General features: G+C 39.1%; 1 protein-coding gene across 1 annotated transcript in view; it reads right to left on the minus strand.

Moving 5' to 3' along the window:
• LOC126366247 (synaptotagmin-5-like) overlaps nt 1–19270 on the minus strand; it is an 85192-nt gene extending 65922 nt beyond the window's left edge. The window contains exons 1-3 of the mRNA XM_050009303.1: nt 19174–19270; nt 11964–12068; nt 7865–8055 (exon numbers count right to left, since the gene is read on the minus strand). Of these exons, the coding sequence (XP_049865260.1) occupies nt 7865–8055; nt 11964–12068; nt 19174–19177 (300 nt within the window). The 5' untranslated portion in view covers nt 19178–19270. The remainder of the gene's footprint in view (nt 1–7864; nt 8056–11963; nt 12069–19173) is intronic.
• Nucleotides 19271–19807: the final 537 nt, after the last annotated feature.

The following is a 19807-nucleotide window of genomic DNA, read 5'->3' on the forward strand; positions in this document are numbered from 1 at the left end:
GACATTTTGTCACGTTTTTCTATGACGTCACAGGTTGCTTTCTCATAAAAATGTTGTTAATTATTTTGACAGTGTTATGAGGTACATTAAGCCATTGGTCCCGGTTACAGGGGCCTTTGGCGGCTCAGTAATAACCTTGACACCCGGGTTGGTGAGGTTGGCATTCCACCTCACAACCCACACGATAAGAAGAAGTGTTATGAACTTTTTTTTCGATATCACAAGACTGTCCTTTGTTTGGTAAGATTTTTTTAGGCTTGAATCACCTGATTGTCCGAAAAAGTAAGATGATTCCGTGCTTCGGAGGGCACGTTAAGCTGTTGGTCCCGGCTATTAGCCGTAAAAACACCTCCAGCAACATTGGAGCAGCGTGGTGGAGTATGCTCCATACCCCCTCCGGTTGATTGGGTGAGGTAAACCTAACTTAGACGCTGGTGGGGAGCGGAGAGTTGCCGTTCTATACACATAGTATTCTATGGTTAAAGCCTAAATATTTGATAGTATTATAGGTACATAAACATACTTTACGTATTTAGGTACGGATCTCGTCATGATGAGCGAGTGGTGCGTTTCCAACTGTATCGAAAAACAACAGCCTGTAATACAATTTAACGTATCATGACGCCTGCATTCCCGAAAGGGTAGACAGAGGTGTATAGTACGGTCACGAGCATTAAATATGTATACAATTTGGTACCATGTCACATTAACTTTTTTGACAAATTGAACTGTAAGTCTCACTAAATGTCAAAATGTTAGTGCGACAGAGTCCTAAAGTGGGTACATTACGTATATTGCTTATGACTGTACACCCAGTTTTTGCCAGCTATGTTTAAGTCCCATATAATAGGGGGCGAGCGAGCATAAATTCTGGAACCGACGTGAATTCTATCAACTGAAATCAAACTCATAAAGTCGAATTCAGCGGTTTTAATAACATTATAGGTACGTTTTAGACATTTATAATCATTGGATTTAGAAATGTAGTGTTGGGTAGCTGACTGAAACTTGCAGCGCCATCTCTGAATACTCTGGTGTACTAGCGTACCCTTATATTTCTGCTTCCAACAAAGCACACCGGTTCTCATTTTGAATTTTACAAGTAGGACTTACTTATAACGCCACACGATAGATGGCGCTATTCGGAAAGCTTATTTGTAGGTTATATTAAATGCGTAGGTTAGGTATATCATCTGATAAATAAGTTTGACCCCTTTTCAGGTCATTGAGCGCCGATTCATTATGCGATGTATGTGGCCTAATTGATGATTAATATTACATATAACTTTGTTATACACATAATTGTATGGCTTTAGCAAACAGTCGCTATACTCAATTATAATTCAATAAGTACATTGATTTAATTTGGGTATCTATGACACGTCGGCCTTATGTGGCTTCTTCTTCTATCGTGTGGGTTGTGAGGGTACCAACCTCATCAAACCTGGCAAGAGAAGTGGACAAATGGAATTTCATAGTCCCTGTTTACCTCGGTGGGAAATAGGCGTGAGTTTATGTCATTATCTCCCTAGCATTATCCAGTTATTCACAGGGTCCGTTTACCTAACCTGTAAACTTAACAGGTCCGGTTTTTTACAGAAGCCTGTCTGTCCTTCCAATCCGCGAAGGGAAAACCAGCTTAATAGGTACAGGATGTTCGTGGAATAGTTATATACAATTTAGTGCATATCTGTGTAGATATGTTTTACAGAAACATACATCATACAATACATACAACATACATCATACAATAGAGGACTCGGTGGCGTAGCAGTAAATGCGCTCGGTCTGCGATTGTTGAAGTTAAGCGACTTTCGCAAAGGCCGGTCATAGGATGGGTGACCACAAAAAAAAAGTTTTCATCTCGAGTTCCTCCGTGCTTCGGAAGGCACGTTAAGCCGTTGGTCCCGGCTGCATTAGCAGTCGTTAATAACCACCAATCCGCACTGGGCCCGCGTGGTGGTTTTAGGTTCGATCCCCCTATCCATCCATAGGGAAGGCCCGTGCCCCAGCAGTGAGGACGTTAATGGGCTGGTGATGATGATGATTGTTAACACACAGTAATGAAAATAAAAATTACTTAGTTATTCAGACCACAGCTTGGATAAGGCGTCAGAAGCGAAGTGACAAGGAATAAATTGATCACGTTTTCCATCGTTGAAGATTGAACAAGTAACTTTAGACTATCACGGAAGGCGCGTGATTTTTATTCTTAAACATTAACATAAGCAACAGCCGAAGCTGTGGTATTCCAATTGAAATAACGCTTGACTCTCACTGTGAGGACGCAGGTTCAACCCCCAGTGCAATGATTTTCGAATTTGTGTTCAAATCTCATACCTATGATTATCACGTGGTGAAGGAAAACATCATGAGGACACCCATATTCCCCAGAAAAGCGGAGGTATGCGCGTTAACCTGTATTGAGCTGGTTGTCTCTTCAGGGGTTGTTAGGACCCCGATACCGACCCCGCCGGCGTGGTCGACGATTTCCCTCATTCAGCGCTTATCGCTATCGACCCACTAGGGTTGATTAATTCTTTCAAATTTTTTCCTTTCAGACGACGCCCTGAGCCGAGGTTCGCGCCCAACTGGGCACCCTCAGGCCTGTTGTCTTAAACGTTGTACCGGGTGAGAGCCTTCAGCGCTCCCCATTTGTCCGGCCAAGTAGTTAATGCCATCTGCGGCAAATCTACAATAAGTCTACTCTACAATAAGTCTAATCTACAATAAGTATAATAAAAATAAATAAATCTTCAGGGGTTGAAACCTCAGACAGGCAGTCGCTTCTGTGAAAAAATCGAACCTGGCAAATCTTCAGGTTAGGTAAGCGATCCTTGTAAAAAACGGGATAACGGTAACCCGGAACAAAATTTAAGAGAAGAGGCCTGAGGGTGTCCAACTGCGCCGGACGGGCGGGAACATCACCTCAGGGAAAGATCTGACAGGATTATATATGAAAAAAGTAATCGACTCTAGTGAGCCGATAGCCATAAGCTCTGAAAGAGGGAAAATACCCTACACCGCCGAGGTCGGCATCGAAGTCCTGAAGTGTTTGTTGTGTAGCTAATTGACCAACCTACACCAGAGAAGACGACATTGAAAGTAAGGCTAAGTTCCTATTGGTACCTAGTGGTCCTGCTTACTTACCTACTCTAAATGGGATTGCAAGCGTGAATTATGTCACAGGTCATAACGTTCTTGAACGCGATATTTTCCGAGGAAATTGAGTACTTACGCTTAATATATTTAATTTAGTGGACGGTAGGGAGCGTGGCGTTATAAATAAACCTTCGTCGGAATTTTGAGCAAATCCTCAGAAAGCAAAGCATACCTAAGGAATAGTTAAGTAAGAAACCAGTATTTTAAATGCAGTTGGACCACGACAATGGTAAACTAGGATTGGAATTACCTACTTTAAAGCAAAGATTGAATGAAAAACCGAAAATTAATAGTACGTTATTTTGACGTTTTAGATATTCAGAGTTAGTGATATCGTATCGTGAATAAAATTTTGAGAGATGATTCAGACCTAATTCTGATTTGATATCAAGTGGAATTTTCCGTCGCAAAAGTGTGGAACTGAAATTAAAAAGTATATATCAACTCAATCATCCCCCAAAGTATTCATTACGGTGTCTATAACTTTAATGTAGGTAATATAATAATCATAATTGTGTTTCCGTAATGAGGGTAGTGGCAGATTGAATTAGTCTGGAATATACTGTTGAAAGATCAGCTGTGCGTATCATTGTTCCCTGTCCTAGTAAAAACTTCAGTGGCGACAGGCTAATATAAGGCTAATACATAAACAGCCTATATACGTCCCACTGCTGGGCACAGGCCTCCCTTCAATCAACCGGAGGGGGTATGGAGCATACTCCACCACGCTGCTCCACTGCGGGTTGGTGGAGGTGTTTTTACGGCTAATAGCCGGGACCAACGGCTTAACGTGCCCTCCGAAGCACGGAATCATCTTACTTTTTCGGACAATCAGGTGATTCAAGCCTGAAAAGTCCTTACCAAACAAAGGACAGTCTCACAAAGTGATTTCGACAATGTCCCCATCGGGAATCGAACCCGGACCTCCAGATCGTGAGCCTAACGCTCTAACCACTAGACCACGGAGGCTGTATAAGGCTAAGGGTTCCTATATTAGCCTTATAAGGCTAATATAGGAACATAATAAAAAATAGACAATGTCAATCGGCAAGCTAAGCGAGTTTGATATGAGGTCAGGGTCGTGGTCGTCGTACGTAGACAAACTGGAGATGTACTTTAAGGTCAACAAGGTCGCCAGAGAATTGAAGCTGCCAACGTTGATTGCAACTATGGGTGAGGAAGCATATGAGTTGCTCGTCAACCTCGTAAGTCCAAAGAGGCCATCGGAATTAACGTACGATGATGTGGTCGACTTGATGCGCAAACATTTACAACCGACACCGTCATTATTAACGGAGAGATACCGATTTAGACAGAAACTACAGGGTAACAGAGAAGACATTGCAAGGCTCACGATTTGGAGGTCCGGGTTCGATTCTCGATGGGGACATTGTCGAAATCACTTTGTGAGACTGTACTTTGTTTGGTAAGGACTTTTCAGGCTTGAATCACCTGATTGTTCGAAAAAGTAAGATTATTCCATGCTTCGGTGGGCACGTTAAGCCGATGGTCCTGGTCCCGGCTATTAGCCGTAAAAACACCTCCACCAACCCGCCCCCCTCCGGACGTATATAGGCTGTTTATTTACCTATATATGTATGGCTACCTGCATATACTTGTACGGGATGTAGAGACATCTCATCACCTATATACTAACATATAATACAACCACTCCTCTTCAGATGTGTTTGTTTACTACTGATATATTAGGTATAACAACACCATAAAATCGCTACCATCAACACACGGAATGTTTAAGATTTCTACGTTTCAAATGGGCGTTTTTAATCAGCTAAGAGCTTTTATAGAGGTATTCGTCCCACTTATAACTTTAGGGTCCGCGGTGAACTCTGGAAGTTTAAAAACAACTTTGTTTTGACTACCTAATTAGCAAGAATTGAAGAGTTTGAAGGATTGCGATGCAGTGTTTATTTTTAAACAACTTACCTACAGTGAAAGATTTTCTATATTGACATAGAATCACCAATTGTACTGAACTAGGGGGTAAAAAGCCCACAAGCAAACTATTCATATAAAAAATCAATTTGACATTTACGCATGTAAAAATAAAGTGCGCAATACAAAGAGATATCAAATAGTTACATTACTTTTTTAGATGAACTGCGTCCGTGTGGCTCCAACCCCCCTTAAATAGAACGTTCAGTAAAATTATTGATTATATTTCAATATTGTAAAGTTTTACAATAGCTTCAATGCGCGGTACGAGATAGACCTGTCAAAGTACAGAAGCCAGTGTTGTGACGTTCATTAGCATAGTGATGTTATAAGTCGAGATTTGCCGATCGATTGTGTTCTATCTAGTATTACTTGTAGCAATTTTGCTAAAAGATAATAAATAGCCATCGTTACTGAGCTAACATGCAGCTATTCACTTTTGGGGCTAGGATAATTTTGGGCATTGACCGCGATCACCCGTTTGCAAAAAAAATAAATACAATGTTAGTGACACCGTACCGAATACTGAGGGGAATGATCAGAATTCGGAATTAATATCAAGTGGATTTTTTCAAATAATAAAAAAAAGAAAAATACCTGTGTTTTCGACGGAAAATTCCACTTGATATTAACTTAGAATAATGAGCTGATACATCCCCCTCTGTACTCGGTACAGTATCACTAACACAAGACCATACAATGAAAATGCAGCAAGTCGGTTAGATCACTAACGAGGACTATTTATTGCATCCACTCTCGTATTGGCTTTTATCGACATTAAAGAGGTTATCATAAGGATATATAACATAAATAATATTAATTTTAAGTGACAAATAAAGACACAATTTCGAAATTAAAAAGTAAACTATGTAGAGAATCAGAAACATACGTAACTTCGTCACGTCCAACTAGGCGTTCAAGTGTTTTGAATCTGACCTGGTCCAAACGAACCCATTACACTAGCGGCATTGGCATACATTAAAACACGAATATTTTTCAATAGGATAGGCAGAGACTACGGTATTCCACTTACGAAGATCCTGAGCATCCTAACACGCCACTTTAGGTTCTTCCACACTCATCAAAATCATGCATACCCGCCGGTTTAGAATTATTTTTACCTGAGAGAATAAAATGGCCATCGAAGCAATTCATTTAAAAAAGCAATATTAACATTTGACATTTGTTTGCATTGCGCACTTATATGCGCAAATGTCAAATTGCAATATTGATTTTTTAGATGAATTACTTCGATGTGGCCATGTTAACCCTTCCGGTCTTTAAAACGTCATGAATAGGGTATTTGACTGGGTCAAAGATACATTATAAAATGCTAATCTAGATTTGGAAGCCAGTCTAACATGATCATTGATCAAATATCAATTTAATATTTCTTTTTGACTTAAGTTGGAAATTTAATTATAAACAAGTAAGTAAGGACTTTTTACTGTTTTTACTGATGACGTCGACAGTATTTCCATACAAATTCCATGGAAAATTTTCGTTTTGACGTTTCGTAAAAGTATTTCATTTGACTGAATTGTTAAATAGTTCTACTTTATCTAGGTAGGTATTGTTATGGGTGTAATGTTGATCATCGAACAATGTTAGCTCCATGGTGACGCGTACCTATAGTTTCTTGGGCCGTCTCACTAATCTTACTGGTAACAACACTACCACTTTGTTCACTGTAAGTAAAATAACAAAAAAACGGCTAAAGGGATAAGAATCATGTATGGAAATTGGTATCAAAAAAATCGCTAACAAGATCTTTAATAGAACAAGTCATATTGTAAAATTTAATTTAATTTCCTTTATAAAAGTAGACGTCTCAGAAAGGAAATAAAATTATTTTTTCTCTAAGATTTAGCGTAGTGCAAGTGGACGGCACGCAAGCTTCTTAGCTTTAGCTCTCTAAAGCGCAAAGGTCTCGAGCTATTATTTCGAGATTATTATTGCAAAAATATATTATTTATATATAATAAGAAGAGTAGTGTAGAATGAGTGTGGTTTGAACAGAATCCAATTATCAATCCAAATCACATATTTTGCCTAAAGAGAGAGAGAGAGAGAGTATGTCAACTTATTGTTTGTATAGTTAGGGCGTGTAGAGTTAAGAAGCTTAGCTCTACATTAGACCTGATAATGAGTGACATTGCGAAGAAGAAAATTCTTACGTCCCTCAGCCTCTTAGAAGGCTGGATAAACAAAAAAAAAGTTTATTCAGGTAAAACCTTCGACACACATATACATTAACAACATTAAAATATTACAATAAACATTAACACATTAATATTTAGTTGGAAAACATAAAGGTATATGGGTGCCGCAGTTCACCAAAAAAGGCCAGGGTTCAGTGAAAACAACACGTTGTATACGAACAATTATGATGATCGTTAGTGAGTCAGTGAATTTTTACATGTTTAATATGCCCACTGCTGACAATATATCCTGAGAAATTTGAGAAATTGATTTATCTGGTATAATCCTGACCTATGAACCTGAGTTATGCGGGTTAATAAAATCGAGGAAAGGTTTCTTGAAAAGGTAGGTAGTACCCTATCCACGCGCTTCGCTTTCCTCGTCTTGGAGAGGTGAATAAAAAATCAGCCAAGTATCCTTTCCTTACTATTAAAGATTTTTTACAAAAGGGACATTCCCACTGTGGGAACATTCCTAAGAACAGCAAAACACTGAATCGGACCGAGAAAGTGATATAACTAGGTACATGCGTGAAAAAACTTACATTATGTCCAAGGTCCAAAGGCGCGAGGAGCGGAGTCTCTCTCTTCCTCGGCCGCCGCCACAGCAGAAGAGCAGCAGCGATGACCAGCACAGTCCCGGCTCCAAACATGGCCCCCACGGCTGCACTCCACGCGTTCCCGTGGTTGATCCACGGTACTGACGCTACACGCGCTTGCGGCTTTGATACAGTTTCTACTGGAACAAAGACAGTCATAGCATAGAATAAAGAATAATACTACGAATAGAACGGCTACTCTCCGCCCCCCACCAGCGGCTGAGCTAGGTTTACCTCACCCCCTTTACTTCAGTCTTCAATCGTATGTCATCACACGTCACACACAGATGCGCGTGTACGATAACGTCAATGTGAGGTGTCTGTGTGAATCGAGGTTGTTTGTATGAAGTGTCCGGGATGTGAAATAACTAATAACATAAGCACGCAGTCGAGGTAGTGAGAGGTACTTACACACATCTTATGATAAACTAAGTACAGTCATGAGTATATAATGTACCCACTCATATTTGAGATTCAGTGAGTTCAGTTTGTCAAAAAAGTTAATGTGACGTGGTACCAAAGTGTATACATATTAAATGATTTTTAAATTAATCCAAAATTAATCCAACAATATTAAATATAATAAAAATAAATAAAATAAAATAAAAAAATATTAAAAATAAATATATTATATTTTAATGCTCCTGACCGTACTCACTCTTCACCGAGCAACTGAGATTTTTGAAGCTCAGCCGCTGGTGGGGAGCGTAGAGTTGCCGTTCTATACGTAGTAATATAATATTCCTTATTCTATGGTTATGTGTTATGCAAAAATCTTTTTGAGACTGACACGTCTCCCAATTATAATGTATAGTGATGCGTGTAGGCTGTATAGGTACATAATTACATTGTTTGTGTAACTGGGTGACGAGATAAGAAGCCTTACGAAGCACAAAGCCATTAAAGGCCGCACTTTCCCTTGTAATTAGGCAAATCAACAAACTCAAATAACAGTCATATACCTACAGAGCTTCTTGTCTCTCGGCAATCATAACATAACATAAGCTCATGACTATATCCCAATTGGGGTAGTCAGAGGTACATTCATCGCAAGATGAAGCTTAACTTTTTCCACCCTAATGTTGCCTGGCAGAAATTTCTGATTGACTGAAAAAACATATTGATTGATGAAATAAGTACCCGCACATCGCCGAGCCTTCTGTTAGACCAACGTCATAGGCAAATTGGGGGCAGTTTCCTAGGTCAAAGACAAATTACAAAATTCAGATTACTAAATTCAAAATTATTCATCTACGATATGATTGCCTATATCTTTATCTGGCCGATTCAATCGTTTACTATTTTGTTTTTAATCTCTGTTAGAAATAAGCCTTCCTTTTGTTATACCTTTTCTTTGTTTTTTTCTCTTTCTTACTCCTTCGCATGTTACGACCATTTATGACCAAAATAAGACCCAGAGGGGGTGAGGCCGATACGAATTGGTGCGAGGCGGAGAGTTATCTACTTTACGCTGATGTCTTGCTGATCTTCACGGTACACTCCCGCCCACAGTAAGGGCATGTGAGCACACAATTTCGGTAATTGTATTGAATAGCGGCAAGGGAAGGGCCTTCAATTCGTCACGTTTAGCGTCGAGGTCTGCTGTACGCTGTTGCTGGAACCCGTGGACTCGCCCCACCACAAGCCTGCGCCATTCTGGGCGCTGTTGCAACCAGTTGCAAAGGAAGGATTTTACTCCTTTGTTGGCAACTAGTTGTGAATCAAGAATGTTTTGTCTTAATACGCAACCAGTTGCGAATATGTAATACATTCTCCATCATGGCAAAATATTTTTCACAACCAGTTGCTGAACATATCATATGCTGTTTCTGAACGTTACCGTTCTATACGTAGGTATTAAGTATTATTCTGTACCATCAGGTGAGATTGTGGTGAAACGCTACCCTTTCGTAAATAAACAAAAAACAATCACGAAGTAACTCAAGTGCAAGAAAGCTAAGAATAGCGCCTCCCTAAGTGACGTAGGTAATGTATTTCGTGTACCTCTGTTATGTCCTGCGCGCTGAGGGCAATTTGTAAACACAACCTACGCAGATTGGCAAATCCCTACACCGTCTTCTTCTTCTATCGTGTGGGTTGTGAGGTAGATTACCAACCTCGTTAACCTTGGCGTCAGGGTTATTATTAAGCCACCAAAGGCTCCTGGTATGGCTCATGTAACGACTACTTACATCAGTAAGTAGTAACCGGGACCAACGGCTTAACGTGCCTTCCGAAGCACTAATCATCTTGCTTTCGGACAATGAGGTTATCAACCTGAAATGTCCTAACCAAACTAGGGATCACAAGAAAACAAGTCCAACGTTCAACCACTGAACCACGACAGAAGAAGAAGACAGAATAATACAGTTATGGTTGTTTAAACTTTGATTTTGTGAAGGAATAACAGTGGTATGACAGGATCGAAGCAAATGGAATTCCATAGCCTGTCCTTACACCGGTGAGAAATAGGTTCCGGCCAAGTAGTTAATGCCATCTGCGGCAAATCAACAATAAGTCACGTCAAAAAAAAAGGAGGGAAATAGGTCTGAGTTTATGGTGTATGTGAAAATTAAACCTGAAACATCTGACTCGGTCGGGACTTAAAGCCGCAGCTCTTGTCCAGCTGGGACGAGCGTGTTAACCACTGTGACCTGATTGTATCCATGCAAAATGTTTTCTATCTAACGTATATCGTTATCAAGCCGACAGCGTAGTATAGTATGTTTAAATTTGAAGTAGGTAAACTAATCGTCCTCTGCTAGACTAGGAGTCAATAAAAGTTAAACTGCTCATATTCCCTGGCATGTCGTAAAAACCGACAGAGCGACATTATGAGCTGTTTACCTGCATTTATATCTACCTCTACAGTTCATCACACGCAACTAAGGACTCCGTATCACAATTGGATGCAAAGTCTCCTGATTACTTGATACTCTCCACCAGTATGTCTTCTTCTCCTATCGTGTGGGTTGTGAGGTGGATAACCAACCCCAACAACACTGGTGTCAGGGTTATTATTGAGCCGCCATAGGCCCCTGGCTTGGCTCATGTACTACCTACTTACACCAGTAAGTAATAACCGGGACCAACGGCTTAACATCCTGCTTTCGGACAATCAGCTTATCAGCCTGTAATGTCCTAACCTAACCAAATTAGGAATCACAAAGTGATTTTTGTGATATGTCCCCACCGGAAATCTAACCTAAGACCTGCGAATCTTGAGCCCAACGCCCAACCACTGGTCCACGATAGAAAAAGAAGACAGAATAATATTATTCTGCCTTCATTCACTTCATTTATATTATTATAATTATATAATTATGGCTGTGGATCACCAACCTCATCAACCCTGATGTCAGGGTTACTATTAACTCGCCAAAGGCCCCTGACATGACTCATGTAACGACTACCTACTTACATCAGTAAGTAATAACCGGGACCTACGGCTTAACGTGCATATGATAACCGGCGAAGCACGGATCATCTTACTTTTTGGACAATCGGGTGATCAGCCTGTAATGTCCTAACCAAACTAGATTTATCCCGACCGGGATTCGAACCCGGGACCTCGGAGGCCATTAGGTTATGTATGTAAAACAATACAATAACAAATCAAATCAAGTACCTAATATTTACTTAAAAGGTGAGGTTATGATTGTGTTCGTCAGGAGATTACATGCATCGTGCAATATAGTTGTACATTAATGTATGTATGTACGGGAGGAGCTCGGTGGCGCAGCGGTAAACGCGCTCGGTCTGCGATTGTTGAAGTTAAGCAACTTTCGCAAAGGCCAGTCATAGGATGGGTGACCACAAAAAAAAAAGTTTTCATCTCGAGCTCCTCCGTGCTTCGGATGGCACGTTAAGCCGTTGGTCCCGGCTGCATTAGCAGTCATTAATAACCATCAATCCGCACTGGGCCCGCGTGATGGTTTAAGGCCCGATCTCCCTATCCATAGGGAAGGCCCGTGCCCCAGCAGTGGGGACGCTAATGGGCTGATGATGATGAATGTATGTATGTGTGTGTAAATTGTCCACTAACCGTATGCAGTTCTCAGTGTGGAAGAGGCGACGTCATCTTCATACTCGCTATATGACATGGCGTTCCATAGCGGGCCGAGCTTGATTCTCCCTGCCCACGGTTTATCTGCAAGATAACGATATTACCTACAGAGACATCGATCGCCAGATACCGACAACAACCCATTACACAAGCGTGTATGGTCACGAGCATACACTTGTATGTATTACACACACAGCCTCTCTCACACACATAAACAGCTGTTTTGAATTGGTGCGGTGTGGAGAGTTATCTACTTTACCGTACTATACAGTGTTAGTGACATCGTAACGAAAACTTTGAGGTATAATTCAAGCCATTATTCTGAGTTGATGTCAAGTTGACCTTTCCGTCGCAAGTATGGAACTGAAAATAATTTAAAAAAACCCAAAAAGAACATGAATTTTGCGACGGAAAATTCCACTTAATATCAACTCAGTATCATAGTCTGAATCATCCCCCTCAGTATTCGTTACTTACAGGCAGGCAGGCAGGCTTCCTCAAAAACAACATAAGTAGATGGCGCTGTACATATTTTTCTTTGTTTAAAATAAAGAAAAGCGATACCTATAGCTAGCAACGTAATTCTACATAATGTGATGTAAATGTCAAGCAACAATTATATTATACTTCTGCCATTACATTGTGTTTTGGAATAATTATGTACCCGAGTAATGAGAAATAGGTAATAGGCTAGTTTCCAACTAGTCAAATCAGTTACTTTTTACTAAACGTCAAAACACGAAATTACTAGGGAAATTGTATGAAAAAGCACGCTGTGACGTCATAGAGGAACGTGATAAAATGTCGAACTTATTATTACGTTTTTCTTAATTAAAATTCATAAACAAGTTAAATAGAAAAAAGAAAACGTTTTTCGTTAGTTTTAAATATGCCTTTATTTAATAATTAGAATTTCATAATTTATCTTCAACCTAGTACACGACCCAATTATCACGTTAAATGCTGAACGACGCCATCTATATTATATTCTTACCGTGTCGAAGAGAATCTATACTGTTTTTAGTGAACGTAGCCTAGAAAGTTCGAGAATATATACAGGCGTGATGCAATGTTATGTTATATTCCCAATCAGGCTAGTCAGAGGAACATCCATCGCAAGATGAACTAAGTACCCACGCTTCACCGAGCTTTCCGAGAGATCAATGTGATAGGTGGTAAGATTTATCGCCGACTATAAGACTTCGCAGGCAACTGTCAAAAGCTTAATTTGCCAATTTCGTAAATCGTCAAATCCTAGATTAGTCTTATCCTATCCTCGTAACGCCGAAGCATAATTACGATTTCGAAGTAATAAACGACGGTGGTACCTTGAAAAGGACCAAATTTTTGTAGTCGTAAAGGCCGAGCACTTCAGGTACAAATTTTAAAGTGTTAGAGTTATCCGATCGGGTTCAAATTAAGTGGAGACCTATGTAAGGATGAATAGAAGACATTTTTGAAAAAATTACGTTTTTTTTTAGTTCTTCCAGAAGGACTCCCGGTTTGAGTCACTACTTTTAGTAAAATTTGAAAAATATTATTATTATAAAGGGTTATGTATTTTTTCATTAACATACATACCTATTTGTACGTCATAAATATGTGTATATACTTACATATTTAAATATAAAATAAGTAACGAGTTTTAGTTTTTATGATGTAGTTTGTGATTAGTCCCTCTGGAAGTACATTAGGTTTATATTATTAGGAAAAAAAATAATTCATGGTGTCAGTTTAGATCATCATTAGAAGGAAAAAGGAAATAAAATGAAGACGGTAGTTTTTTTTAATCATAAGATCACGTAAGCAAGTCAGTCTATATCGGTATGGTTTAATCACATATAACAATTTCAAAAACTTTTTGAAAAATATCCGGACATGACACCTAAAGTCCCTTGCAAAGGACTAAAAAAGTTTGTTTTCATATTGCTAACGATATCGATACAAAATTGATAAAATAACTATGTCATGTTGTTGATTATTATCTTACCTGCGATTTCTGAAAATAATGTGTATGAAAAACTACGAAATTCGATTATTAACTTGATTTTTTTTTACCTCGTCGCCGTGTGCGCGCCATCTTTACCAATAAAATGACAAATTACGACAAGTGATACATATTTCTTTTTTATTAAAGCCACCTATTCACGAAATTGAATGAACTAGTTCATAGACAAAATACTTTTTTTCTCAATCGGCGCAAAGGTTTGAATTAAATTGACAGGCAAAGTTTTGGTCCTTTTAAAAGTACCTTCGTTGATTATTAGAACAAACTATTTCAAAACCTTCGGCCTTTATGACTACAATTATTTGGTCCTTCTCAGAGGACCCCAGGGCTTACGAGGCTATGCAAATCAAAAGCTTAACTATTTATTTATTTTTAAAGTACAGCCACATCACATACGCTAAAACATTTTTACACTTAGAAGGTTACGGTATTGTGACTAATATATATGACAACTAGTAATTTTCGCGTTTCGTCAATTCAATTATTTGTCAAAACCTCAAATACACATCAAATGCTTCATTTAACTGTGTGTATGTACGATAGGTTTATTATCTCCTTAGCTTGAACCTTTTGCACCGGGTCCGCTGACCTAACCTGAAGACTTGACAGGTCCGGTTTTTATAGAAGCGACTGCCTGTCTGACCTTCCAACCCGCGAAGCGAAAACGAGCCCAAAACCTCTAAAACGCATTTCTCGGGAGTTTGGGTTTCCTCATGATGTTTTTCTTCACCGCTGCTCGTGCGATAATCATCTTTTGTCATGTGAATATGCTCGTGACTGTACTATTTACGCGAAGAAAGTAGTTCTTTGAAGCTTTTCGATAGCAACGGCTAAATATAATAGTGTTATCGAGAATGTCCTTTTACTTATAGACGCATTGTTATAGGCAACACAAAGAGATAAAAGATTTTCTGTAAATAACAACAATAACAAAGGTTTTGTGGGGAATTTTGTATACAAAAGCTTCATATATGATAAATAGATTATAGTAAATAAAAACATACCTATATTTGGTCTACAGACACACATGCGTACAAAGAGCCGGTCAAGTTTCTGCAGTGCTTTCTTGCCGTTGAAAAACTATTGTCTCCGTACATAGACATAGGTGGATATTAGTTTACCAACTGCAAATACCCTACCCACCAATGTTTATCCTGACACCAGGGTTGATGAGGTTGGTACTCCACCTCACAACCCACACGATAGAAGAGAAACTGCAAATAAGATTGCAAACGCAAAAAAGCATTCTGTTTTCGGGTGTTTTACTTTACATATGAATCATGTCATGCCTCTTAATTCTAGGTTTAATGGAATTCCACTTGATATCAATTCAAGAATCATGGCCTGAATCATTCCTCAAAGTTTTCGTTACGATGTCACTAACACCTTGTAATAGGAAATAGACGAGATTTTATGTTATTAAATGTACCGTCTTCGACAACCGTACAACAATTGCTTTATGTTTTGACGTGACTTATTGTAGATTTGCCGCATAGTATGGCATTAACTAAGTACTTGGTCGGAGTATAAGAGTAGCGGAAATACTTAGGTAACCTACACATCTTTCATGTTTCATTACGATGTCGACTTCTCCAACTATCATGCGATATAAAAAATTAAAAAGTCAACCATTTTGTTTTATTATTCACCAACTCGCAATCGCCCGTAACCTGCCCGTAACTGTACTTAACCTACTTTTAAACAACTAAATATTGACACTATGTGTGAAGAACTTTTGACCTTTACTTAGTTTCTCAGAGTACTTATAAAGAAAAATCTATTTAGGTACGGTGATATTTACACTATGTACAGTCATGAACAATATCATGTACACATTTTAGAACCCTGTCGCACTAATATATTTGATGGTTAATGAGACTTACGGCTTAATTTGTCAAAAAAGTTAATGTGACATGGTTTCAAAGTGTATCATATTAGTACTCGTGACCGTACGTGTACATTATGTACTTACTTTAGAATTAATATTAACTTATGGCATCCTATCAACAGTGGATGCAAGTTGTCTTTGATTACTTTTGGCTCTGCCCAGCCCATTAGCGATTACGGGTGTGAATTTATGTATGTATTAACTTACTAGACAATTTGAGTCAAAATCTCATTAAAAGTGATATACGTATGAATGAAATATTGGTTCCGAAACATTTTCTCAGGAATACCTACCTACATTACCAATGAGCTATTTGGAAAGTCCGGCTTCGATTCCCGATGAGGACACTGTGGAAAACAGTTTTTGAGACTTTTGACATCAGGGCTTTTTTTGTGACTTATTGTAAATTTGCCGGATATAACTACTGCATATAACTACTTGGCCGGACAAATGGGGAACGCTGAAGGCTCTCACCCGGTGGTCGGACAAATGGGTAGCGACATCAGGCTTGAATCACCGAATGTCCGGAATAGTAAGATTCCTTGTTTCGGAAAACACGTTAAGTCGTTGGTCTCGGGCTGCTAGCTAAAACTCCTCCATCAACCCGCAATGGGGCAGCGTGGTGGTGGAAGCATGCTCTGTACTCCCCTCCAGTTGATTAGGGGAGGCCTGTGCCTAGCAGAGTGACGTAAATCGTCGCCTTATAAAGAAAACCAAATAAGCGCTTTTTTGAAAAATCACATTCGGATGTGACTAGCTTTATCCTCGTTACCCGACTGCGGCGAAGCAAAAAGCAGGGTTATGTGTTTGAACGCTATGCATGTATAAGTAAGCACGTCTATTCCAACCTAACTTCTAAACTACTTGTCAGAATTAAACAAATGAGGTGTCACTAGAAGCGTCTTAAATATCCAGCGGTTTTATGACCACGACTAAAAACATCACTATTGGGAATAATTTATGAGAAATATATCTTTTTTCTTGTTTCAAATCTTTTAAAGCGTCATTTTCCGTAGTCGGGTTTTAGTTTTTTATTAATATTGTTTACTAGTACTTACCTTTATAGAAGGAAAAAAAATGCGCAATGTAAAGGTGGCAAACACACACTGCGAGCGTCACTGTTATCATATCAGTATTAGACAAAGCTAATCGGGTGGTTAAACTATGGAGAGCCCAGTATAAACACAGCCTTGGACACAGCCTCGCACGTGAAGTCTAATTCTTTCAGACTGACACTGTTGTAAAGATTACTTAACAATATAGATTTAAAAATCGGATGTAATAATGTTAGTATGTATAAAGTAATGAAGAGGCAAGTCGCAGGGACTGTAACCTGGAACCTGACAGAGGGCAGCAGTAGGTAACTATCAGTGCTATTCAGAGGCGGAGGACCGGAGTCCTAATACGGTTTTAAATAGACTACTCTGGGCGCCAGCCCACTCGCGTCAGACAGAGTACTACGGGGCGTAAGGCAAGTGGGAAACCACTGCCCTATTTTTCCCTAAAAAAGTAGCATAGATAATGCCATGCCGACAAGAGCGTGGCTCTTAAATTAGTGATGAAATGTTAGTATTATAGAATGTGTGTGAATTGAAAAAAAAAATACATATGTAATCAACTAGAATCAGCAGTCTTTTATCTCATACTCTGGAGTGCCGTATACAAACACAACCTCACGTTCAAACAGCGAATGTCATACATAAATAAAATGTAAACATACTTCTATGACTCGCTCATCTCATTTGGATTCAAGCGCGCTGTTAATCGAAACAATACGGAATCAGTGTAGTGAGAATATACTCGAAAGCATTGCCGTTATGCAGATAGCTTTATATTACGCCATTGGTGCGCTAGAAACATAAATTAACATAACATAAACAGGCTGCGTACATCCCAATACTGGGAATGTGTCTTCCCTTTGTCGCCCAGATTACTAGAGATTCCTCGTATTTGCATACGGCTTCGATGTGAGTGGAAGAAGCGAAAGTGGTGTGTAAGGATTGTAGCAAGTGAAATTCCGTGTCTGTCTAGTTAATAGTGTCCAGCTAATACCAAATATATCAAAAAGGTATTGAACTTTCATAGTCTCCAAACATAAAATATCGCACTTGCAGGGGTTCTGACGCTAACCTCTGTCTATGCCAACGCGAAATAGGTGGTATATGTATGTATTAAATCACTAAATTAAGAGCCACGCTCTTGTCGGTGAAGCATTCTCCATTATTGTCTATCAAAAGCTACATCTTAGATTTCTTTATAAGACGTGACGTTCGCCTTCTCTTTAATTTGTGCCATGTAAGCTCTTCTTGGTCTTCCCGACCCATACAGCATATCTGTCGCATATGATAATGGTTCGTCAACCCACATTGGGGCAGCGCCCCATCCACATGATTGAGGGGAGGTCTGTGTCTAGCAGTAGGAGTTTAGGATGAACTCATTACACCGTTCATTTAACATTTTTTAGCCCTGTAGACTTATTATTATTATTTTTATTATTGTTATGTCGTTTCCATATCTCGGGCCTATGGAGTTCCGGACTTTATTATTATTATTATCTTAGTGTCCCGGATTCGAATCTCGACTCGGGCTCCACACCACTGAATTCGCCCCCTATTACACACTTAGCTCCAGTTACAATAATAACGGGTGGAAGATGTAATTGTACCTCAGTGTAATAAAATGGGTCATCATTTTATACCCAAAACCAAAGATAAAAATTGCATATGTATGTTATCCACGAAATTAGAAGGTTAAACAAAGGAACATCTTTAAAGCGCCATCTATATTATTTTTAAGGAAAGTGAGATGAAAAGTCACTCATTTCAGGTAAAATAGGTTCTTTAAAAAAGCTTTTAGAACTTAGAGGTTTCTTCCGCAGAAGAGTGATCTGAGTAGTTTAAATCTGTATTACGTTCCATTTGCAATAAACACACAGGGCACTTTTTTATTGTTGCCTTATGCCTATTAGTGCCCGAATAAACGACATAATTAAATACGTACAGGCAGTTCCTTATAGTTCGTGAGGACGACACCTTATTGTTGAAATAAAACGTATTTGCACTTTACTGATAAAATGAAATTCAGTGCCGATAAAGTCGAATAGATAATACAGGCAGTTTTACTTAAAAATAGAACTAGAACACAATTATTTATAAAAAGCCACAATTCTGTCAACGTGTAAAAACTTGTCGAAACTTTCGGTGGAACGCGTCAAAATTATCCAACTTGAAAAACGTCCACTAAATTATTTTCACGTTTATATATTATCTAATAAAACATCGTAACCGACTTACCCATTGTCGACGTGTGAGGGTAATCCCAATGCGTGGGGTAATTCAATTTCAGTTTGACAAAGATGTGCGAGACAGGTGGTTGGGGCGGGCGGATGCGCGCGACTGGCCGGCGGCGGGCTGAGTATCATTAGACTTGTTTACCCCAAGCGTGATCAGAGTCGGAAAGTTGACTATATTGCGTCGACGACGTAGAGCAATCGCGAACAGCAATGTCGTGAAATGCTTCGTTATTTAAATTGTTTACCCCCTGCTTGTATGATTATAGTTATATTTCTACCTATCTAAGGGTAATAGGATAATGACAAAGCGAAGGAAAAAAATGTAATGTGTCGTTGCCGCAGTGGAGCAGCGTGGTGGAGTATGCTCCATACCTCCTCCGGTTGATTGAGGGGAGGCCTGTGCCTAGCAGTGGGACGTATATAGTATATAGGCTGTTTATGTTATGTCGTTACCTAAGTAGGGTAGATATTTTATATTTGAATGTAAGTGTCAATTATAGAACCAGACGTATTTTTTTATGTAGTTCAGAAAGTAAATGTAATGTGATTAGTTAAAGAATTAAGGATACTGTTAGTAATATAAAGAGTGCTAATGACATCGTAACGAATACTGAGGGGGATGATTCAATATTGAT

Source organism: Pectinophora gossypiella, chromosome 4, assembly GCF_024362695.1.
Source record: "Pectinophora gossypiella chromosome 4, ilPecGoss1.1, whole genome shotgun sequence".
NCBI classification, from domain to species: Eukaryota; Metazoa; Arthropoda; class Insecta; order Lepidoptera; family Gelechiidae; genus Pectinophora; species Pectinophora gossypiella.